At 42.5% G+C, this 24673-nt stretch overlaps 1 protein-coding gene across 1 annotated transcript in view; it reads left to right on the top strand.

The window, feature by feature from the left end:
- The window catches only part of msh3 (mutS homolog 3 (E. coli)), a 237635-nt gene that overhangs the window by 87503 nt on the left and 125459 nt on the right, over window positions 1–24673 (top strand). The window contains exons 16-18 of the mRNA XM_073067310.1: window positions 5742–5806; window positions 14444–14560; window positions 17506–17613. Of these exons, the coding sequence (XP_072923411.1) occupies window positions 5742–5806; window positions 14444–14560; window positions 17506–17613 (290 nt within the window). The remainder of the gene's footprint in view (window positions 1–5741; window positions 5807–14443; window positions 14561–17505; window positions 17614–24673) is intronic.

Here is a 24673-nt window from a genome sequence, read left to right as displayed (position 1 = left end):
GATCGACCTTCCCCCCTCCCCCACTTACTGCAACAAAAAGTCATCAGGTCCCTCCACCCACCAAGCAAGCAATAGCAAAGCTCCCAAGAAAGACCATGATCTGCAGTCCAACTGAAACTAATTGTTCATCCGACAATCTGACATGCCATAGTCTCTCTCCCTCTCCCTCCCCCTCGCCCTCCATGTCAGGCAGCATCTATGGAGGGGAATCATCAGCTGTTGTTTCAGGCCGAGACCTGTTTATTCCCACTGTACATGCTGCCTGACCTGGGGAGTTCCTCCAGCATTTTATCTGTCGTAGATAAAGGTTGAGGTGGCCAATTAGTTTCATCTTTTTTGTATCACTTTAGCAACAAAGGAATAAAAAAGTATCTGTCATCTTGAACCATTGTCTAGATTTCTTTACTGTTCTTCTATCCAGTGAGTCACTAGGCAAATTACATGAATTACATCCCAACAGTCAAAAACAGTGAGACTTGTAGAGACTGTAAAACATTAACAGAAAGGTCAGGATGTTTTGTCATGAGAAATTTACTGAGAGATGAATGCATTGAGCTCCTTGAGGCTGTAATAGTTACGATTTAGTCCTGATAGTTATCTTCAAATTCGTACATGGGGTTTTAAGATCCTGTACTTTTGAAATAACACTGAACAAATTTGAAAGGTGAAGAGTTTATCAATTTTAACTGACTTTAAGATGAGTAGTCAGAAATTATTGTGTGATAATATATCTGTTCTTAAGTTCCTTTAAACAATGTTGAGAGGTATATTTGCTAATTAAAATGATCGTTAAATTCAAGTTGAGTTAAGTGTGGTATGCACAAATGCAGGAATTCACTGGTGCAGTGAAACTTGCTGCAATATTAGAGGCTCAACATGCAGAGGAAAAACAAAAATGCAAATTATCCATAAACTGTACAAGAAAGATCAGAATTAGAACCAAAAATTAAACAAAATCCAGTGTTGTGGAAATGAATCATATTGTTACTGCACTGAGGTAATGACCAGGATTTTGCCGGTTGGTTCAGGAGCCAAAGGGAAGTAGTTGTTCTTCAACCTGCTGGTGTGGCACTTCAGGCTTCTGTACCTCCTGTCCTATGGTAGCTATGAGAAAATCGCATGCCGTGGATGGTGAAGGTCCTTGATCATGGATACTACCTTCTTCTGTAGATACTACCGATGGCAGAGAGGGATGTACCCATGATGTTTTGGACAGAGTCCACTACTCCCTGCAGATGATTGCGTTCCTGCCCTGGAATTCTGGAATTGCCATACCAGACCATGGTGCAACTAGTCAAAATGCTTTCGCCATTGCATCTCTGGAAGCTTTTGAGAGTATTCAGTGACATGCTTAGCCTCCTCAACCTTAAATATTGGCACATTTTCCTCATGGTTGCATCGATGTGCTGTTAGCAAGGCTAGGCTAACAATCCAGACTTGACCAGTCAAAGCGTAGTGTAATATTGATAATGCCCAACATTTATTGAATGAGTCCGCAAACATGAACATATTGGGCTTACTTAGAACATGGACATGGACAAGTCTTACTTAGGCAAGACAGTGGTTGTATTTTATTAAGGGTTTGTGGAGATTTGTTATGTCACCAAAAATGCTTGTAAATTTCTGCAGATGTATTCCAACTGGCTGTATCACTGTCTGGTATATGGAGGGGTGGGTCCTACTGCCCAAGATCGAAGTAAGCTGAAGCGAGTTGTAAGATTAGTCAGCACCACCATAGGCACTGGTCTCCATAGTATCCAGGACATCTTCAACAAATGGTGCCTTAAAAAGATGGCGTCCATCATTAAGGACCCCCACCACCCAGGACATGCCCTCTTCTTATTGTTGCCATCAGGAAGGAGGTACAGACACCTGAAAGCACACACTCAACGATTCAGGAACAGCTTCTTCCCCTTTGCCATCTGATTTCTGAATGGACATTGAACCCATGAACAATACCTCACTACATTTTTTATTTCCTATTTTTTGCACTGATTTAAATTAACTAATATATACTTTTTTTTACTGTAATTCTGATTTTTTTTTTCAATTATTGTGTATTGTAATGTATTGCTGTTGCAGAGTTACAAAGTTCATGACATATGCCAGTGATATTAAATCTGATTCTGACAGGGTGGAATATGAAAAGTAAGATTTGAATTGGCTGAGGAACTTTCTCTCATCATGTTCCTGTATGGCTTACTGGGTGGTTTTATTCCTAATTTCTTCAGGTTTTTGTGTTATTGAAGACAATGCAACAATCATTGTAGGTATAGTTTCAGACTATTGTTTGTATCATATGAATATAGAACACTGAACAGTACAGCTCAGTCTGAGCCCTTCAGCCCATGGTGTTGTGCTGACCTCTTAATAAAGAAATAATATGTTTGGATTCTTTGTGAGGCTGTAATGGGTTACGTAGTTTATTTGTGGGACAGAATGCTCTCAGATCAGTCTGCCGACTTATTTATTTGCTCAGTCCACAAGCTGGTTAATTTTCATGTTTTTTCTACTGAAAGCTATGGGAATTGGGCAGGGAATTCTGAGTGGATTGAGAGAATAGTTTGTACTAACTACTTAGAAACACAGCGGATACTGCAGATGCTGGAAATCTTGAAGAACCTGCACGAAATGAGAGAGGAATTCAGCAGGTAAAGCAGTGTCAATGGAGAGCAATAAACAGTCAATCTTTCGGGCTAATAAGGCCATAGGAGATAGGAGCAGAATTGAGCCATTTGGCCCATCGAGTCTGTTCTGCCATTTCATCATGTCTGATCTAGTTCCTTGTCAGCCTCAGTCTCCTTCCTTCTCCCCGTATCCCCACATTCCCTGACCAATCAAGAATATATCAACTTCTGCCTTAAATATACCCAATGACGGCCACCACTGCAGCCTGTGGTAACAATTTTCACAGATTCACCACACTCTGGATAAAGAAATTCCTCCACTTCTCCACTCTGAAAGGACGTCCCTCTATTCTGACGCTATGTGCTCTGGTCTTTGACTCCCCCACCATAAGAAACATCCTCTCCACATCAACTCTATCGTGGCCTTTCAACATTAGATAGATTTTAGTGAGGTCACCCCTCATTTTTCTGATTTTCAGTGAGTAGAAGCCAGAGCCATCAAATGAAAGATCTCATCTTAAACATCGACTGTTTATTCCCCTCCATAGATGCTGCCTGACTTGCTGAGTTCATTCAGCGTTTTTGCAGACGGCTGTCTTGCCCTAGTCATTGGGCATATTTAGAGCAGAGGCCGATAGGTTCTTTATCAGTCAGGGTGTCAAATGTTAAAGGGCAAAGGCAGGAGAATGGGGTTGAGACGGATAATAAATTAACTATGATGGAATGGCTGAGCAGACTCGATGGGCTGACTGGCCGAATTCTGCTGCTATGTATATAAAATTATCATCCATGTTGGGATTGTCAACTGGATACATATGGTAAATTTTATGGTAAAGATCTTTGGTGAAGTACATGGGTTTTTATGAGTATCTGGTAGGATTTTGTTGTTGCTTCTGAGATTAGATTTTTTTTAAATTGCAGATTTAATTATCCCAGCTGCCGTGGTTGGATTTGAACTTGTCTCTAGATCACGATCCAAATGTCCAGCTGTTTGTCTCAGAACCTGAGCACCACATGACAGTATTTCCAAAGATTAATGATATAGGTTCATATTGCTTGTGATTATGAACAAGCTTTACTAGGATTACGAGGAGCTTGCTATTCTCAGGCTTAAGCTGAATGAAGCCGAATGTTTATCTTCAAATTCTTCTGCTCCGGCCAGAAAGGTTTCAGGGCAGCAAACATAACTTACTCCTTAGTAATGAGATTTTGAAAATGGATTTCATTACTGATAAATTAGTGTGAATTAGTGCTTCTTCTTTGTGGTTTCTGTTAGATGATACCGAGAAGTACATTTCTTCAAATATTTATCTTGGTTAATAAAAATATCAATTTCCTCTCTTTTCAGTGAAGCACTACGTTGAATACAGAATAGTCCAGTAGAACATCAGGCCTTTCAGACTGCTATGTCTGTGCTGAGCGTAGATAAATCCCATCTGTCTGCACGAGATCCATATCCCTCCCTTCCATTTCCCCGCTGCTTTCTCTGCGGGTGGCCACTTAATAGAGCTGCTTTGGAAACTGACAAGTAATTGTTCTCATAGGTACTTGTGAAGCCATATTCTACTAAACAATGGGATAGCTTCTGATACTTCAAGACCATCAAAATCATTTGATGTAGGACATCCCGAATCTGTACCATTGTAACTGGTAGTGCGATAGTTCGAGTTGAGTACGATGTTCTCCTAAGGGGTTGTTTATTGGTGGGTCCTTAGGTGGCTGCAGAGGCTGATCTGGGAGCACATATCCTGGTGCAGTGTGGACAAGAGTAAGCAGTGGCCGTGGCTGGTGGTCGGGTCTTTTGGTTGTTCAGTCTCTCCTTTCACGGCTGCCGCTTGCTCTCTGTGGCTCAGTGGCAGTCGCTCTCTTGTTTTCAGCTTCTTCTTGAACAGATTTCCTCCAGGTCTGTCTATTGAGAGTAATGTCTTCCCAGTTTTTAGACAAAGTAACGTCAAGTTTCTCCAGTCTGATTTTGATGTTATCTTTGAAGCGTGTCCTTTCCCCACCAGGAGCTCGCTGACCTTTCCTCAGCTGGGAGCAAAGGATCTGCTTGGGGGGATGTGAGCTGGGCATCTGAATGATATGACCTGCCTGTGGGAGTTGGTGTTACTTTGTCCTGGTGGAGATGCTGTTCGTGTGGTCTCCTGCACGCTGGCTTTAGTGTGGCTGCCCTTCCAGCTGATCCTCAAAACATTTTATAAGGATCTTTGGTGGTATTGTTCCACCAAAGGCAGCAGAGATAGGGGAGAGAGTCAAAATCATTTTTCCTGTGGAAGGAGTAGTAAAAGTCCAGTCTTGGGCATTTATATACAGCCAGGGTGCCTACGACTTTAGCACGATACTGTATTTGTCAACGTGGAGTGGAGAGTCTGTTCATCTGGTGAGAGCAAAGGATGTTGGGAATGGAGCTGGGCAGAGGATGTGGGATGGGTGGTAGTGAAGAAGTGCCAGGGACGAGGGGTGGCACGGGTTCAGATGCACCCAGCACTGAGATACCAGTCAGGGTCATTTGATTCCAAGCAATTGGTTTATTGATCATTACAGGATGAACGCTAGTTCAATATTGAACATTAGTGACTAAATATGAATGTTGTAACCCGGCAGGGAAGACAGTAAATAACTGTTCATGTTAATTGGCTCTTATGAACACTGTTTGTACATTACTGCAGAGATGTAGCTACCACATGGCGGGGCTTTGTCGCTTGTCAGACTTTTGGATGCCTGTCGAGCCGTGACTCACTTGTAACGGGGGGGGGGGGGGGGTAGCCCAAGAAGGTGGGGCTGGATTTTGCGTAGAGAGAGACGGTGTAATACTTGGGGTCAATATCAGGTGATTGATTGGAAATGATAACACTCTCCTCAGAATACTGTCTGACCTTCATATGCCCGTCATTTTTTATTCCCGATTTCCAGCATCTGCAGCTTTTTAACGATAATTCAGCTGATTAGTGTCAATATTCTAACTCTGAGAGCTGTTGCCCCCTACAATTGCAGCTCCATCTGTTGCACCGTTGTCAACCAGCCAGGCCCATTATGGTGGTACTGTTAGTCTATCTTCAGGTGCACTGGTGAGGTTCCGAGTGCAAAAATAATAATTTGTATTTTGTCTTCTAGTTTCTTATAGAAGTGAAAAATTCTCTGCTGCACACCGTTCCATCAGAGTGGACAAAAATTTCCAGGTATGTAATAATAGAAGTGGATAATTTTTACTATGTTCAGGTATTCGTAAAATTGTGAAATTGCTAATATTTACCAAAAGGTCACTTAAACTTATGGGAACACGCACAAAAGGCTGGAGGAACTCAGCAGGGAGGCAGCATCCATGAAAGGGAATTATATGGTCGACATTTCGGGCTGAGAGACTTCGTCAGCACGTGCTCCCTGACCTGCTGAGCTCAGCATTTTGTGTCTGTTGCTCCAGTTTTGCAGCATCTGCAGAATCTCTTGCCTCTCCAGAACCTCTGGAGCCGCTTTTCTCTCCCCAGGGCCTGACAGGGTGTTCACCCAGACTCTGTGGGAGGCTAGTGCAGAATTTGCAGGGGCCCAGCCAGAGATATTTAAAACTTCCTTGGCAACAGGTGAGATACTGGAGGATTGGAGTGTAGCTAATATTGTTCCATTGTTTAAGTAACAGTCTAAGATTAAGCTGAGAAATTAAAGACCACTGAGACTGACATTAGTTGTGAGAAAGTTACTGGAAGGTATTCTGAGGGGCCCAATGTATAAGTATTTGGATAGATATGAACTGATTATGGATAGTCAGCATGACTTTGTGCATGGTTGGTCATGTCTAACCAATTTTATTGTTTTTTGAGGAAGTTTACCAGGAAAGTTGATGAAGATAAGGCAGTGGATGTTGTCTACATGGATTTTAGCAAGGCCTTTGGCAAGAATCCACAAGGGAGGTTGGTTTAGAAGGTTCATTCACACGGCATTCAAGATGAGGTAGTAAAATGGATTTGACATTAACTTTGTGGGAGAAGTCAGAGAGTGGTAATAGATAGTTGCCTCTGACTGGAAGCCTGTGACTAATGGTGTGCCACAGGGATCAGGATCAGTGCTCGGTCCGTTGTTCTTTGTCATCTACATCAATGATCTGCATGATAATGTAGTAAACAGGATTAGCTAATTTGCGGGTGACACCAAGATTGGGGCAGTGGTGGACAGTGAGGAAAGCTATCAAAGCTTGCAGTGGGGATCTGGACCTTCTCGAAGAATGGGCTGAAAAATGGCAGATGGAATTTAATTGCAGACGAGTGTCGGGTTTTGCACTTTGGAAGGACCCACCAGGGTAGGTCTTGCATAGTGAGCAGCAGGGCATGGAGAAGTGTGGTAGACGAGAGGGATCTGGGAACACAGATCCATAACTCCTTGAATGTGACATCACTGGTAGATAGGGTTGTAAAGAAAGCTTTTGGTACATTGGCCTTCATAAATCAAAGTACTGAGTACAGAAGTTAGGATGTTACGCTGAAGTTGTATAAGTCATTGGTGAGGCCTAATTTGGAATGTTGTGTGCAGTCTTGGTCACCTAGCTACAGGAAGGCTATCATTGGGATTGAAAGGGTGCAGGGAAGACTTACAAGAAAGTTGCAAGCACTGGAGGACCTGAGTTTTAGTCAAGTGTTGATTCGGTTAGGATTTTATTCCCTGGAGGGTTTAAGAATGTGAGGAGATTTGATAGAGCTATACAAAAGTATGAAGGGTATAGATAGGGTAAATGCAAGCAGGCTTTTTCCACTGAGGTTTGGTGAGACTAGAACTAGAGAGTCATAGGTTAGTGGTGAAATGTGAGATGTTTGTAGGGAACATGAGGGAGAGCTTCTTCACTTGAGAGTAGTGAGCGTGTGGGATGAGCTACCAGAGGAAGGAGTGGATATGTGTTTGATTTCACCATTTAAGAGAAGTTTGGATAGGTGCCTGGATGGGAGGGGTATGGTACAGGTGCAGATGGATGGGATTAGGCATATTAGATAGTTCGGCACAGACTAGATAGGCCGAAAGGCTATAGTGTTCAGTGACTCCAAGACTCTATGACGTGGTACATGGAACTTTGAAAAATAGAGAGCTGTGTGGGAGGGCAATTCAGGTAGTTTCTAGAGTAGGTCACATGGTCAGCACAACATTGTGGGCCGAAGGGCCTGTAATGTGCTGTAGATTTCTATGTTCTATGACTGTTGTAATGTAGTTATTTTGGCCTTTTCCTGCCGGAAACTATGATGTAACCTTTACTGGCCGGCAGGGATTGTTTCTAAATCAATACACATTATGAGATTCTATATTTCAATTAACATTATGCTGTTTCACCGTTTGTATTTTAAACCAAATTGCAGCGTTCTGTGAGCAAGGCCACACATCAAAGTTTGAGTGTCCAGCTAGGTTGTGATGTTCAGATGGAGAGCCTGCATATTTCCTCATCATGCCATTGGGCAGGACGTACAGGAGCCTTGGGTTGATACCACCAGGTTCAGGAACAGTTATTACCCTTAAGGCTTCTGAACCGGTGTGGATAATTGCATTCACCTCAACACTAAAATGATTCCACAACCTTCAGACTCTCTTTCAAGGACTTTGTAATTCATGTTCTCAGTATTATTTATTTCATTTGTACAATTTGTCTTTTGCACATTGGTTGTTTGTCTATCTTTGTTTACGTATAATTTTTCATAAATTATATTGTATTTCTTAGTTTTCCTGCAGGCATTTACAGGAAAATGATCTCAAGGTTGTATATGCTGACATGTACGTACTTTGACAATAAATTTACTTGATCTGAATAGATGCAAAGAAACATGCTTGTTCTAGTAATGTAGTGGTGAGTGTAGAAGCAGTGGCCTCTCCTGGGGTAACCAAAGGTGCTTTTTTATTTGTTAAATGTGGTTTTGTGATCGTAAGACTACACTGGACCCCAGTAACTTTGAGATCAGCAGGTCTACCACATTAGTGAGCTGCTTGTGGTTCGGGATGGCCAGCTGGCCAGTGGTTCAGAGAAGGGAAGGCCGGTCGTCAGCTGCAGGAGGAGGATCAGGCTACCAGGCTGCACGAGGAGCTGGATTAGGTTAGGAGGAGCTGACATGGGTGCAGGTCGTGCTGTTGCCTGCTAGTCGAAGGCACCAAAGTTGTGCAAAGATGGTGGGCAGAGAAACTGCGAGTGACTGTCTGGGGCGTTTCTTTTGCGATCCCGGGACCCTGTTGGACGTTGGTTGCCTCAGGCCTGTTTTCCCTGTTGGGTGGGAGAGACAGGTGGAAGAGAAGAGAGTTGCCTCTGTCAAAGTGAGGACTAGGCCTCAGGCCGCGGGCTTGCCTGCCGCTACAGTCCAGCTGAAGAGGAGACTCCGAAAGTGGTATAGCGTGGCGTCCGTGCTCGGTTGGGGATAGTCTGTCCTGTCAGTGCTGCCCCCCCAGTGTTGGGTCAATGGAATTGCTGCTGATCTGCCGGGAACCATCAGTTTGCAGGGCCTTTCACTCAGGTCTTGGACTAAAAATGTGTTTTCCTGACTTACTATATTCTTTTTCTTTTCTTTCTCTCTTATTTTGAATGCACGTGTATGTTTTGGCACCTTGGCTAGAGAGGAATGCTGTCTCATCCGGCTGTGTTCATGTACTGTTTGAATGATAATTAAACTTGATTTGCTATTAAACAGGAAACTGGTAATCTGAACAGGAAGTTGCTGGGAACTGTTTCCCTGCCTCGTGGGGAAATATATTAACAGAATTTGGAAAAACTTAAAAGTTTCCATGATGTTTGCTGAATAAATGATCTCTGTTGTTGTTGTCTGTGGTCTCGACTGAAACAGGCCACATTCCAATGTGAGGTTTGGGCACCAGATCCAACAGGGGCTCCTGATGGTTGTCGTTTCTGGAGTGTGGCAGACTGCAGTGTCGCTCATAGCTCTGGCATTGTTCTACTGGCGGTCCGAATTGTTTCTGTTGCTGCTGTCGATGTGCGTTCACCCTTCCTGTCCCTCCAAATGTTCATTGAAGTGTTCTTCTGCATTGATCAACCCCGGGTCCCCCCCGGTAACCTGACATCAACCTTATGCCTCTGTCGGCGTCAGTGATGGGGAATGGACCAGCAAGTGCATTTACATCAATTTATTAGAAGCCAGAAGTGACCGTGGCCTGGATGATGGGGGTTCTTGATAATGGATGTTGCTTTCTTGTGCTGTCACTCCTTGTGGGTGTGCTCGGTGGTAGGGAGGGCTTTTCCTGTGATGGACTGGGACGTGCCCACCTCTTTCTGTGGACCTTTGCATTCCTGGGCTTTGGTGTTTCCGTATCCGGCCGTGGTGTGACCAGTCAGGATACTCTTCACTGGACGGCTATAGAAGTTCGTCAGAGTTTTAGATGACGTGCCAAATCTGCACCAACTCTTCAGGAAGTAGGAGCATGCCATGCCGCTTTTGTTATGGCACTTGTGTGCTAGTCTCAGGACTGGTCTGATAGGGTAACACCAAGGAATTTAAAGCTACTGACCCTTTCCATCTGCAGTCCCCCAAATGAGAACCAGCTCCGGGACCCCAGGCATTTTCCTCCTGTAGTCGATAATCTGCTGATGTTGAGTGAGAGGTTGTTGCTGTGATGCCATTCGGTTACAGAGGAATTCTTCAGATGTTTATGTAATTGCAGCCCATGGTGGCTCTCATTTTGCAAATGTCATTCACCTACCTCTACTTTTCCATCAATAATCTGACTGTAGCAGCTTGTTTGCTGTAAAAACTTACAGCTGCCAACCTTTCACCCGCTGACCGGTGCCTGAAATTCTTATGTAATCCCTTGGACCTAAAGTGAACTTCAAACTTACCGATATATTATTGATTTTAATTGTTCCCACCTCTACCTCTTCACCATGATCCGTACATAAGTTTACCAGGGAACTGGCAATGCCTCTATTTTCTACACTGTTACCTTACATCAGTTTTCCAGTCATCCCAGAGAATCCACCTGCTTCGTGTCCTCTCGTCACCCCTTTGTTAATCCCTCTGCTTTGTTCTCCACCTTTACATTTTTGATAAAGGAGCAAAAACTGAATTAACACCTAATGATTGAAGAACAGCGTCTTCGCCTCCACCACCAAATTCCTGAATGGTCCATGAACCCATAAACATTACCTCATTATTCCTGTTCTTTGCATTGTTTATTCACTTTGTAACTGACAGTACAAAATGCTGTCAGAGTCAGATGTATTGTCACTGACATATGTCGTGAAATTTATTGTTTTGTGGCAGCGGTACAGTGCAATACCCAAAACATTACTGTACGTTACAAAAGGAAATATATTAAAAATCGTGCAAAAAGAGAGTAAAATAGTGTTGTAGAACATAGAACAGTACTGCACAGTACAGGCCCTTCGGCCCATGATATTGTGCTGACCCTTTAACCTACTCCAAGTACAAACTAATCCTTCCCTCACACGTAACCCTGACTGCAAACATACTTTGATTATACATGAACTTCGAATACTTGAATACTTTGAATTTTTCTTTCATCTGTGTGCCTCTCTAAGACAATTTTAAATGCCCTAATTTATCTGCCTCTACCACTGCCCCTGGCAGAGCACTCCACACACTCACCACTCTGTGTAAATAAGAAAAAACTTGCTTCTGATATCCCTCTATAATTTCCTCCAATTACCTTAAGAATATGCTTCCTCATTTTAGCCATTTCTGCCCTGGGAAAAAGTCTCTGGCTGAGAACTTAATCTATGCCTCTTTTTTATTACAGAGGAATAGATATCAAAACTTTTACTGATTAAAAATTTATTCTGACTTCTGCCCTCTTGCTTCCAGCCCTGATGAAGGTCCTTGGCCTGAAATGTCAACTGTTTATTCCCCTCCACAGATGCTGCCTGACCTGCTGAGTTCCTCCAGCATTTTGTGTGTTGCTCCAGATTTCCAGCATCTGCAGAATCTCTTGTCCCACTCCCTTTTAAAATACATTTGACCGAGCTTGTTTCCAGAGGTTCGACTGTGCAGAATCTCTTGTGTCGCTGATGAAAACTGGTTTGGTTTCACCTGTAGCAGGTGCTAATTTCTGGTTGCAACATTCCCAGAAAGATAGTGAAGTCTTAGCAAAGGTGCAGAAGTGATTTACCAGACTGGTTACAAGAATGAGGGACCCCCAGGTCATTTTGTGTACAGGATGATAAGAGCCGTCGATCGAGTGGACAGCCTGAAGCTTTTTCCCAGGGCAGAAATAGCTAATCTGAGGGGAGATAATTTTAAGGTGATTGGAGGAGAGAGTGCAGGAGAAATATCAGAAGAATGTTTTACACACAGAGAGTGGTGGGTGCATGAAACGTGCTGCCGGGGGGGAGGTAGAGGCAGTTGCATTAGGGACATTTTAAAGACTTAGATAGGCAGATGGCTGATAGAATTATGGAGGGCTATGTAGGAGGGGAAGGTTAGATTGATCTTAGAGTAGGTCAAAGGGTTGGCACAACATTATGGGCTGAAGAACCTGTACAGTGCTGTAATGTTCTATATTCTAGAGTCCACCGCACAGTTTTCAGAAGCTGTATTTCTTGGAACTTGCTGCCCATTATGCCACTGGTGTTTAGGGGAACAATGAAGGTCCTCTGTCTCTGGTAGTGTTCTGGGCTCTGTGTCAGTCGCTTCCTCTCGGTTTTCACTACCGTCAGTCACACAAGTCCCGAGTGAATACTCAGGAATACCACCGCGCTCGGATGTAGAGGAATTCTTCGTTGCTGTTTCCGTAACAGTTTTGTTTTATCAGTCAAGGTTGTTACCCTGAGCTGTATCTCTGAACCTGGAGGACCGGTGGACCACTCTTAGTCCAGCCTCTAACCTTTGACCTGTTTGGCATGAGTGACCCTACCAAGAGCCAAAGCATAAAGTCCCAACTGCAGCCAACATAGTTCTCCGGGTCATTGAGGCACGCAAAACTCCAAGTCATGGCAAGGTTGTGGCCCTCTTACAGGATTTACTGGAACCCGAGAATGTAATTGGGGTGAAATTGTCAAGTGGCAGCAGACTGTTAATCGTGGCCATCTTGTGCTGTGTCATTCTAAAACCTGGTAATTTTTAAAATGCAATTATATAAATGTCTCTTTACTGAAGGTTGAAATAGTTTGTCTCACCACAACATTCTATAACTTGCAGCATTTGCTGACAGCTGTATAACTTACAGTTGTCCTGTTGCAGCTTTTCAGTCAGCAGTCGCAAGGATTATGAAACTGTCAGAGCCAGGGCAACAATCTTGTTGAAACAATCTGCTTCATTGGCTCCACAACCAATAGACTCACTTTCAAGGACTCTTCATCTCATGTCTTGTTGCTTATTGTTTGTTTATTTATTCATTTATTATAATTTTTGTTCTTTTTGTATTTGCACGGTTTGTCGTCTTCACTCTCGAACACCCAAGTTTTGCAATCTTTCATTGATTCTGTTATGGTTATTATTCTATAGATTTATTGAGTATGTCCACAAGAAAATGAATCTCGGTGTTGTATATGGTGACATCTATTTACTTTGGACTTTAATCTTTGCCTGTCCTGTTTGTTTGGAGTTCTGGCAGTGGAAACTCCAAGCAGTTTCAAACTCCTGGGAGTCCACACCTCACACAACCTCGCATGGTCCCAGAACACATCCCACACAAGCAAGGAAGCTCCCCTGCTTTCTGAGGAGGCTGAAGGGAGCTGGACTTTGCACATCCATACATCATTTTATAGATGCACATCCTGACAAGCTGCATCACTGCTTGGTATGGAAACTGCACTGTGGCAGACAGGAAGGGTCGACCATGGGTAGTCAAAACTGCCCAATGCATCACTGGCACTAGCCTACCTGCCATCAAGGATGTATATACAGAAAGATGCTGGAAAAGGGCCAGTAGCATCATGTAGGATCCCACCCACCCAGCTTGTGGACTGCTTGTCCCATTCCCATCAGGGAGGGGGCTACGCAGCATCCACGCCAGGACCACCAGACTCAAAAACAGTTACTTTTCCCAGGCAGTCAGGCTGAGCAACACCTCCATCCACTAACTCCACCTCTACTTTATTTCCCGTCAGTCACCTCATCACTTTATATTACTTCATCAGCCTAGCATCACTTTATAGGCATAAAATCAACCTAGCTCTCTTCTATTTATATTTATTGTGTTTTTATTATTATCGGGTTCTTTACCTTTTTTGGATTTTTTGTGCTGCATTGTATTCAGAGTAACGATTGTTTTGTGCTCCTTACACTTGTGCACAAGAAATGACATTAAACAATCTTGAATTTTGACTGCTTTTTTTTTGCACATTGGTGGTTTGTGAGTCTTTGTGTGTAGTTTTTCCGAAATTCTACAGTATTTCTTTATTTTCCTGTAAATGCCTACAAGAAAATGAATCTCAAGTTAGTGTATGGTGAAATTTACGTACTTCGATAACAAATTTATTTTGCCTTCGATCACTATTTAGCAGCCCCAGGTCAAAGTTCAAAGTAATTTTATTACCAAAGTTCGTATACGTTGCTATATTTATATTTACCTAGAGATACAGTACAAAGTCTTGAATTATGATGTGACTTTTTTGCCTGATTATTTTAGTAGGAAACTTCTTAATATTTAAATTAAGCTTCTATGTGAAAGATTGTCTACGTGCAGATGGATTTTGAGGGATGTACCTTGGTTTTTGACTACTTCCAATGGCGTAGTGAACCATGCAGGATCCAGATTTTGTACAACATTTCTTTCTCATTCATTCTTTTTTAAGGTTAGCTCTGAAAGGAGCCATTGTGAATCTGACTTCCTTTACTAGTGACATTAATGATTACTCTAGTGACCTTGGTTCTGCTCCCTTTTATCCACAGCACAAAGGCTGTCGTCCGCTTCCATACCCCATTCATCGTGGAGAAGCACAGGCTGCTGTGCCAGCTTCGTGAGCAACTTGTCCTCGACTGCAATGCGGAGTGGCTGAAATTACTGGAGTACGTCAGCGGTATTAACTTTGCATCTGAGCTGTCTGTTAGGCTGACTGTTGAAGCTCTGAATGAAGTCGGAGAAACTAAATAGATCAAATGCAAATACAAATGTTTATGTGAAGGCTTGTGCCCCAGTTCAAGACCTTAAGTATAAAACTGATCTGCTGGGGCATTGCATTCTGTTCTCCTTCAGCAGCTTTCTATATGTATTAACCATTGAATAGACTACATATTGTTTATATTTCATATTGAGAAGTTATACTACTGACATACTGTACTATACAAACGTCTTAGGCACATATGGTATATAGACGGGGTGTCTAAGACTTTTGCACGGTACTCCAGTAATTTTAGGTATTGCACTGTACTGCTGCCACAAAAAAAATCAAACTTTATGACATGTGTAAGTGATGATAAACCTGATTCTGCTATGGGTGTCTCAGAGTGGGAAAGGGGAATTATGGTTGGGAAAAAGGGAAGGGAGAGGGGAGGGAGCTGGAAGCACCAAAGACACATTCTCTAATGATCGATAAGCCAGCTGTTTAGGAACCAAGTGACCTTGCCTGGTGCACCCTGCGCCACTCCCCCGTCCCTGGCACTCCTCCTCTGCCACCTGTCCCACACCTCAGCTGTGGTGCTCCACCCTCGCCATTCCCAAACTTTTTTGCTCCCACCAGATTTACAAGCTCCTTCTCCACTCCATGTTGACAAATGCAGTACTGTGCAGAAGGAATAGGGACCCTAGCAATATGTAGTACCCTGCATTGCTTAAGACTTTTAACACAGTACTGTAGATATAATGGCCCAATCAACAAAATTGCTTAGGTTGAAAATTGTTTGTTGGAAGTATGTAATGATGGATAATTGATGGGTATTGTTATTGATTGGTTTATAAGAAATAGGAGCAGGAGTAGGCCATCCGGCCCATCGAGCCTGCCCCGCCATTCAATAAGATCATTGCTGATCTGTCTGAAAACTCAGCTCCATCTACCTGCCTTTTCCCCATAATCCTTAATTCCCCTACAATGTAAAAACCTGTCTAACTGTTTCTTAAATATATTTAGTGAAGAAGCCTCAAACTGCTTCTCTGGGCAGAGAATTCCACAGATTCACCACTCTCTAGGAAAAACAGTTTCTCCTGCTCTCCGTTCTAAATCTTCTCCCCTGAATCTTGAGGCAATTGACAATGATTGAACACTATAGCACAGTACAGGCCATTCAGCCCAAGATATTGTGCTGTCACTTTAACCTACTCCAAGATCAATCCAGCCGTTCCTCCTACAAAGCCCTCCATTTTTCTAGCATTCCTATGCCTGGCTATGAGTCTCTTAAATGCTCCTAATTAATCTGTGTTTACCACCACCATGGCAGGGTGCTCCACGTACCCACCACTCTCTGTGTAAAAAAAAAAAACCTACCTCTGATATCCCCCCCTATACTTACCTCCAGTCACTGTAAAATTACACCCCCTCATATTAGCCATTTCTGCCGGGGGGGGGGGGAGTCTGGTTATCCACTCTACCTTCTTGTCACCTTGTACACCTGGAATCAGTTCCCCAAGAGGGAGTAAGAAGACAGAAAGCCTCCATGTGCTAAAAGTATATTGGAGAGGGCATAACATGATGTAACTTGCAAAGCTTTTCCCAGTGCCATCAACACTGATGGCTCCTTCAGAGCTGAACAACCTTCACATTTGCCTGATGCCCTGGTTGGGATTTCTTCAACTCTGTTCATCTCCACGCACAATGGGCATGTTGTGATCACGGTTTAATTATCCACTTAAGCACCATGTCTAGTTCTTTCACAGAGAGTGATTAACATCCCAGTCCGTAAGTATCAACAATGCTTTAAATAGTTATTGAAAAGGCACAATAAAAGTCATGCAGATGTATACATCTGATTATGCTCTGTCAGAAGAGGACATTTTTCCTTTAACGCAATAATCAAAGAGCTACATTTATCTCTGCCAGTTTAAAGATAATTCAATAGCCAATTAGCTGAATTTGAAGTGCTGTCACTGTTTGCTTGGTGGAATTTGATTAGGATGCCAGATTCCGCCAAGAGCTAAGATAGTGCCTTTGACTTGTTGTCGTTCCCATGGAAAAAGAGCACCTGATACCAGTTCATCTCTGAGCATCATTGAAATTAAAGGATGCTGAATATTGTGTGAAGTGAACCAGTTTGAAGTAGGGAAAGGAAACTCCTTCGGTAATCTGTTATTTCAGGAAAATTATTCAGTTGACTTCTTTAACTACCTTCCAAATCTGGTGCACGTTTGAGTATAATGATTAAATATTTTACCAGGATTCATAAACAAGAATGTACACTCAGTGGCCTCTTTATTAGATAGCTCCTGTACTTAATAAAATGGCCACTGAGCGTATGCTCATGGTCTTCTGCTGCTGTAGCTGATCCCCTTCAAAATTCAACATGTTGTGCATTCAAAGATGCTTTTTTGGCACATCATCATTATGAGGTGTGTTTACTTGAGTTACTGTTGCCTTCCTGTCCATTTGAACCAGTCTGGCCATTCTCCTCCGACCTCCCTCATTCACAAGGAACTTTTGCCCACAAAACTGCCACTCATTGGATTTTTTTTTTGTTTCTTGCGCCAGACTTTGTAAACTCTAGAGACTGTTGTGTGTGAAAATCCCAGGAGATCAGCAGTTTCTGAGATATGCAAACCACCCTGTCTGGCACCAATATTTATTCCACTATCAAAGCCACTTGGATCATATTTCTTCCCCATTCTGATGTTCAGTCTGAACCTCTTGACCATTTCTGCTTGCTTGTGTGCATAGAGTTGCTGCCACGTGATTGGCTGATTAAATAGATGCATTAATGAGCAGCTGTACATAATGAATTGGCTACTGAGTGTATATTAAGTTGTTTAGGGATATTTACGTTGTAATTGATTTTCTCAAAGTAATTCTCATTCTGTTCATGCACAGTCAGTTTGGTGAGCACTACCACGGAATAAGAAAGGCAATTGGTCACCTGGCAACCATTGACTGCATCTTCTCATTGGCCGCAGTTGCTAAGCAGGAAGGATATACCAGGTAATGAAGTATAATCTTGACCTTGCCTTTTTCCTGTATTCATCTTAAGGATTTCTCAAGATCTTGCTTTAATTCTTCTATTCACATCTAGTTTTGTTTGGATTTTACTCATGCCAACTTTGCTAGTGTCATAGAGCACCAGAGCACAGAAAATGGCCCTTTGGCCCATCTAGTCTGTGCTGAATTGTTATTCTGCCTAGTACCATTGATCTGCACCTGGGCCATAGCCCTCAATGCCCCTCTCATCCATGTACTTATCCAAATTTCCTTTAAATGTTGAAATCGAACCCGCATCCATCACTTCATCTGTCAGCTACCACTGGCACTTTACTGTGTAGATTTTGCTTTAGAAAGAAGGACCTTATTATGTTATCAGTATCTTTCCCAGCTTTAAGGTGAATAAAGGACAGATGAAAATACTTTATTGATTGTACAAATGTTGTCATCTTGAACTATACAACAACCAATGTAATGCAGACTGCATCCCACAAATCGAAACTGAAATGACTAACCAGATACTCTGTTCAATTAAATTGGAAATGAAGACAAATTTTGGCCTGGGCCTCAGGAAAACTCCTTTAAATTGAGCCGTAGCATCTGTTTCAATCTTTTCCAAAGGACAGATAGGATCTTTGTTTATTTCTACATCTGGCAGAACACTGTTCCATAAGAGAAACTTTTATTTGGCAAAGCTCTGACTGGTCAGTTTGCAGGCTGTGCGTTGAACTTAAGCCTCTTTCTTATCCTTGAACCAACATGTCATTTATATGAATACTCTGATAGCATAAACATTGACTTCTCCTACCTCTAGTATTTTTTCTTCTGCCTTCTCTCTCCTTTTCCATTCCTCATTAAAGTTCCCCTCTTACAACTTTGCTTCGCTTCACCTCACCTGCCCATCACTTCCCTCTGGTTCCTCTCCTCTTTCCCTTTCTCCCATGGTCCACTCTCCTGTCCTATTAGATTCTTTCTTCTTCAGTCCTTTACCTTATCCACCTATTACCTCCCAGCTTCTTATGGCACCCCTTCCCCCACCCACATATCTTCACCTTCACTTGGTTTCATCTTTCACCTCTGGCTTGTACTCCTTCCCCTCCCCCACCTTCTTATTCTGGCCTCTTCCCCCTCCCTCCTGAAGCCTCGATTCCTTGTTGCTCTCTATAGATGTAGCTTGACCTGCTGAATTCCTCCAGCATTTTGTGTGTGTTGCTGTGGATTTCCAGCACCTGCAGAATCTCGTGTGTTAATTAATATTAAGTGCAGTTTATTCTGAAAGACTAAACCCCCGTTCCAACCCTTGGCTCCCTGATTTCACGTAAGGTAGCTCCGGAACACTTGGCTATAACTTTTAACCAAGCGGATGAGTTGGTCCGAAGGGCCTGCCTACATCCTGTGTTACTCTGTGATTCCATGACTCTAAGTTGTGGATCGAGTAACAGCAAGGTGATGTGATGCACTTGGTGTATCGAGACGGCAATTGCTTATATTTAAAATACAGTAGATTCTGGTTAATTGGGACACATCGGGTCTAGTACATATTGGCCCCAATAAAGTGGTTGCCCCAGTTAGCTGAAGTTTCATGGAAATAGTTAAAAAGGTAGAAAAAAAGACAGACTAATTATGTATTCAAATAAAATACAGAAAAAATTACAACACTACCAATAGTACTACAGTACTATAAAACTGTGTACTAGTTTGTAATAGTTATCGACAAAGAAATTCATTCAGTGCTCGCTGACATACTTTATTGATTGACTGTAAATGAACAAAATCGGTACAGGTAATGGACTGCCTTCATACTATGTTTTTGATGATTGCCTCCTCCAAATCTTCATTTTCATTGCAGCATTCAAGATGATCGTCAATAGCTTTAAAGTTCTCTGTAGTTCCTAACTTGCTGAAGTAGTGAAATCGTTTCATTTTCACTCCTGGTTGTTTCTGGCATCTCCAAGCCTGAATGCTTGAAACCATAGTGAGCAAAACAGTTCAAATTACCTTGCTGCTTACTTCTCGGCTGTATCAGTATCAAAATTCACTGTTTTTTGTTAACACAAACACATGCAACAGATGCTATTTTAAAAACTGTTTGCTCTAAGCACTGTGTGACGTCCAATGGCCATGCAAGTGCATGTGACTGACACTAGTTAGAAACAGTTCAGCAACCAATTAAATGACTTTGTGCCCAAAATAAAGGGAATCCTGGCAATTTTCCTGATTAGATGTTATTCTTTAAGAGTTGTCCCTAATCAGAGGCTGCCCCGATTAACTGTCAGCCCAATTAACCGGAATCCACGGTACTTTAAAAGGACATTGAGTTGTTTAATGATTTGATTACATGGTAAAAGAAAAATGGAAACACAATAGCTTCTCTAAGTAAAAGTAATGTATCCTATCTTAAATTATATTGACATTGGTAATGGCGTAAAAACCTTATGGAGTTTAATTTTATTTATCTTAAAAGTTCTTCAGCAAACGTTAAAATTGAGATTGTGTCGGAGGATGTCAGATTGTAGCTAAGCTTTTATATTTGTTTAGTGATACAGCACGGAACAGGCCCTTGTAGTCCAACAAGCCACACCTCTCAGCAACGCACATATTTAACCCTAGTGGAATCACAGGACAATTTACAGTGACTTATTAACTCACTAACTCGAATGTCTTTGGACTGTGGGAGGAAACTGGAACACCCGGAGGAAACCCACGTGTGACCTATTGGGGGGAGGGGCAAGTGTTATTCTGATTGTCGAAAGTCACTTGATTGGTTAGTTTAGAAACTGCAGCTGCTTTTCCCATTGGATAGCTGCTTGGCATTCTGTTGCAAATATCCTGGATATATATTGAGCACGTGTGGGAGGTGCAAGTTCTCTTCCTTTGTCTTCAGGCAAGTGGTGAACGTGACCATTGGGAAGGTATGCTCTACATGTGCTTTCAGCTAAGTACGTTGGTTGTATGGACATATGTTTGTTGAATATTAAGCTTTGTAGTGTCTGTAACTTGTGAAGCAAGAATGTTTGGTGAAATTTTTACTGTTTGTAAATAAGTGATAAATTCACCTTTTCAGAGAACGTGCTTTCTGTCTCGCTTGATCTGCATAAACCTGGTTCAACATTACAACGTACAAACTCCTCACAGATGACATCAAAATTGAATTGCAGACTCCGACGGCCCAAGCTGTAATAATGTTGTGCTAACCAATACAATACCGTGGTGCTCTATGTTGTTCAGTAACCAATTGGTACCTGAGTATATCAGCTTTTAGACCATAAGACATAGAATCAGAATGAGGACGTTCAGCCCATTGAGTCTGCTCCGTCATTCTATCATGGCTGATTTATTCTCCCTCTCTATCCCATTCTCCTGCCTTCTCCCCATAACCTTTGACATCCTTACTAATCAAGAGCCTATCAACCTCCACTTTAAATATACCCAGCGACATGGCTCCACAGCTGACTGTGGCAGTGAATTCCACAGGTCCACCAGCTTCTGGCTGATGAAGTTTCTCCTCATCTCTGTTCTAAAGGGACATCCTTCTTTTCTGAGTTTGTGCCCCCTCGTCCTGGACTTCCCACTTTTGGAAACATTTTTTCCATGTCCGCTCTGTCTAGGCCTTTCAGTATTGGAGAGCTTTCAATCAGATCCCTCCTCATTCTTGTAAACTCCAGCCTGTACAGGCCCAGAGCCATCAAACACCACTGACATGTTAACCCTTTCATTCCCAGGACCATTTTCTAAACCTCCACTGAACAATGTCAGCACAGCCTTTCTTGGAGAAGGAGCTCCTTTAATGACTAGCTGATTGTTAACATTATTGGTTCATGCTGTGGCAGGGATTTTAATAAGTTACCTGGTGAAATGCCATTGGATGCTGTGTATGTGTGGAGAAGGAGGGCAATTAGAGAGCAAGCTCTTCTTCTCCCCTTATAACTGAGCTCGTTTGCTCATCCATTTTAGCGACTTATTCAGTGCATAATGCAAATACCCCAAAGTTTGATAGTTCAGAGAATAAGTTATGATGGAGTGAATAGTTGCCTGTCCTATATTATTTTATGCTGTATAACTTCTTGAAATACATTCAGTACTGTTACTGCTGTGACACATGGATAGATAAAGCCTGTGAATTTCCTTCCTTGGTTTTTAATGAAAATACTGTGTTTTTATTGTAACTTTTTTTTTGACAATGGCTTCGTGAGAGAACCCAGAGAGTGGTAGTAGATGGTTGCCTCTGACTGGAGGCCTGTGACAAGTGGCGTGCTGCAGGGACTGGTGCTGGGTCCTTTGGGGTCCCTTGTTTGTCATCTGTGTCAATGATCTGGATAAGAATGCTTTAAACTGGATCAGGAAATTCGCGGATGACACCAAGCTAGGGGGTGTAGCGGAGAGCGAGGGAGACTGTCACGGCTTGCAGCGTGTGGAATGAGCGTGCCGGCAAAAGTGGTGCATGTAAGTTAAATTTGGATAGGTACAGTACATGGGTGGGTGGGGCATAGAGAACTGTGGTCCCGCTGCAGGTCAATGGGACTAGGCAAAATAATAGTTTGGCACAGATAAGACAAGCTGAAGGGCCTATTTCAATGCTGTAGTGTTTTACAACTCTACTGAGTCCAATTTGTATACACTAGAGGGAATGATAGTCTCTGCATTCAGTGTCTTTTCCCAGTAGTTTTTCAGGTGGACGTTTTAGCTAAAATTTTCCTTCTCTGTCTTTTAATTAGAAAGTCATAAGACTTGTATTTCTTTTCTGTGGGTTGGTTAGAAGGGGTGGGGTAGTTGAACATGCTAATAACAGGTTGTGTTGCACAGATGATTGCAGCTGTCTTCAAGTGTCTAAATTCCGTGGATTTAGGAATTGCAATGGAAAACCCACCAGGTCCTTCACAGTGGGGTGTCAATAATGTTTACAATTTACCTCCCTCGGAGGAGAGGTTGCGTGACCTCGAGCGCTCCTCACTGGAGAGGAGGAGGATGAGAGGAGACTTGGTAGAGGTGTACATGGTAATAAGAGACATCAACAGAGTGAAGAGCTGGAGAATTCTTTCCCCCATAATGGAAGTGGCTAACACAAGACGGCATAATTTTAAGGTGATTGGAGGAAAGTATAGGGGGATGTCAGAGTTAGGATTTTTTTGCTGGATGCATGGAATGTGCTACCAGGAGTGGTGAGAGGTTGATATATCAGGGACATTTAAGAAACTCTTAGATAGGCACATGGGTGAAAGAAAAATGGAAAGCTTTGTGTGAGGGAAGGGTTAGGTTGATCTTTGAGTAGGTTAAAAGTTCGCCACAACATTGTGAGTCAAAGGCTCTGTACTGTTCTACATTCTATGAGGTCTTCTGCCTCGTTTGGCACTGGGGTGTAAATATTTAGAGGCACAGAACACTACAGCTCAGAAACAGGCCCTTTGGCCCATCTAGTCCATACTGAGTTATTAATCTGCCTAGTCCGATCGACCTGAATCTGAACCATAGACGTCCACACACTTGCATCCATGTACCTATCCAAATCTCTCTTCAATGTGGAAATCATGCTTGTATCCATCACTTGTGCTGGCAGCTTGTTCCACGCTCTCACGACCTCCTGAGTGAAGAAGTTCCACTTCATGTTCCCCTTAAACATTTCACCTTAACCCATGACCTCCAGTTCTCATCTCAACCAACCTGAGTGAAAAAAAGCTTGCTTGTAATTACCCTGTCTATTTCCTTCAATTTTACATATCTCTATCAAATCTCCGCTCATTCTTCTATGCTCTCTAGGGAATAAAATCCTGATCTATTCAACCTTTCCCTATAACTCGGGTCCTCAAGTCCTGGCAACATCCTTGTAAATTTTCTCTGCACTCTTTCAAACTTATTGATATCTTTCTTGTAGGTACAGTAGGTGACCAGAATACTCCAAATTAGGCCTCACCTATGTCTTATACAACATAAACATAACATCCCATCTCTTGAACTCAGTACTTTGATTTATGAAGGACAACGTGCCAAAAGCTTTCTTGATGACCCCTAACTACCTGTGATGCCATTTTCAATGAATTATGGATCTGTATTCCCAGAGATCTTTCGTACTCGAAATCCTTTCTGTAAAATTTTGGATTGCATCTAATTATTGAGCTCTTTATATCCACTTCTACATTCAGTTTTGTGAAACCCCGTGACCTGCTGAGTTCCCCCTGCGTTTTGTGTGCATTACAAACCAAACATCTAATTCAGTGAAGATAGGACTAGGTAAAGTTATTGGCTTCTCCTTGGAACTGTTATTTCCTAAGGAAGCAAAATTCTGTTTTCCTTAATAACTGGATTTGCATTTAAACTGACGTGGCATTAAACACAATTGTGGCTGTGTCCCAATTTAGAAGTAAAATTCAATGAGTTAATTTTCAATCACGAACAAAAGAAACTCTGCAGATGTTGGAAATCTGACACACACACACACACTCTCTCTCTCTCTCTCTCTCTCTCTCTCTCTCTCTCTCTCTCTCTCCCCCTCTCCCTCTCACTCTCACTCCCCCTCCCCCTCCCCCTCTCTCTCTCCCTCTCCCTCTCCCTCCCTCCCTCCCCAGGAGGAATTCAGCAGGCCAGGCAGCATCTATGCAAAAGAGTATGGTTGACATTTTGGGCCAAGACCAGTCCTGCTGAAGAGTCTCTACTCGAAATGTCGACTGCACCCTTTTACTAAGATGCTGCCTGGCCTGCTGAGTTCCTCCAGCATTTTGTGTGTGTTGCTTGAGTTCATTTTCAATAGGACCAAGTTGTGAATTTAAATTAAGGAAAACTGTTTTCTTTGCAAAATAAAACATGTGTCACTAATGTCACACATGCAAGGGAAACTAGTAATCCCTCTTTGGTGTGGTCTTTATAGGCATCAGTCATGTGGTTAGCTATTAATCCCATATTAACTAAACATTGCAAATCCTCTCCCCAAGGTTAAACAAAGTTGAACACAAGGCAGAGGGTTGCTTGCTTCTGTTGAGAAGCACAAAAAAGTTAGGTTTGTTTTAGATTTTGTGGTTTTTTTCTAATCATTGGAGGGAAGATTGAACTCCCACCAATAACCTTGTGGTGT

This window comes from Hemitrygon akajei, chromosome 2, assembly GCF_048418815.1.
Source record: "Hemitrygon akajei chromosome 2, sHemAka1.3, whole genome shotgun sequence".
Classification (NCBI taxonomy): domain Eukaryota; kingdom Metazoa; phylum Chordata; class Chondrichthyes; order Myliobatiformes; family Dasyatidae; genus Hemitrygon; species Hemitrygon akajei.
The sequence above is the reverse complement of the archived record's forward strand: the minus strand, read 5'-3'. Positions and strand labels throughout refer to the sequence as shown.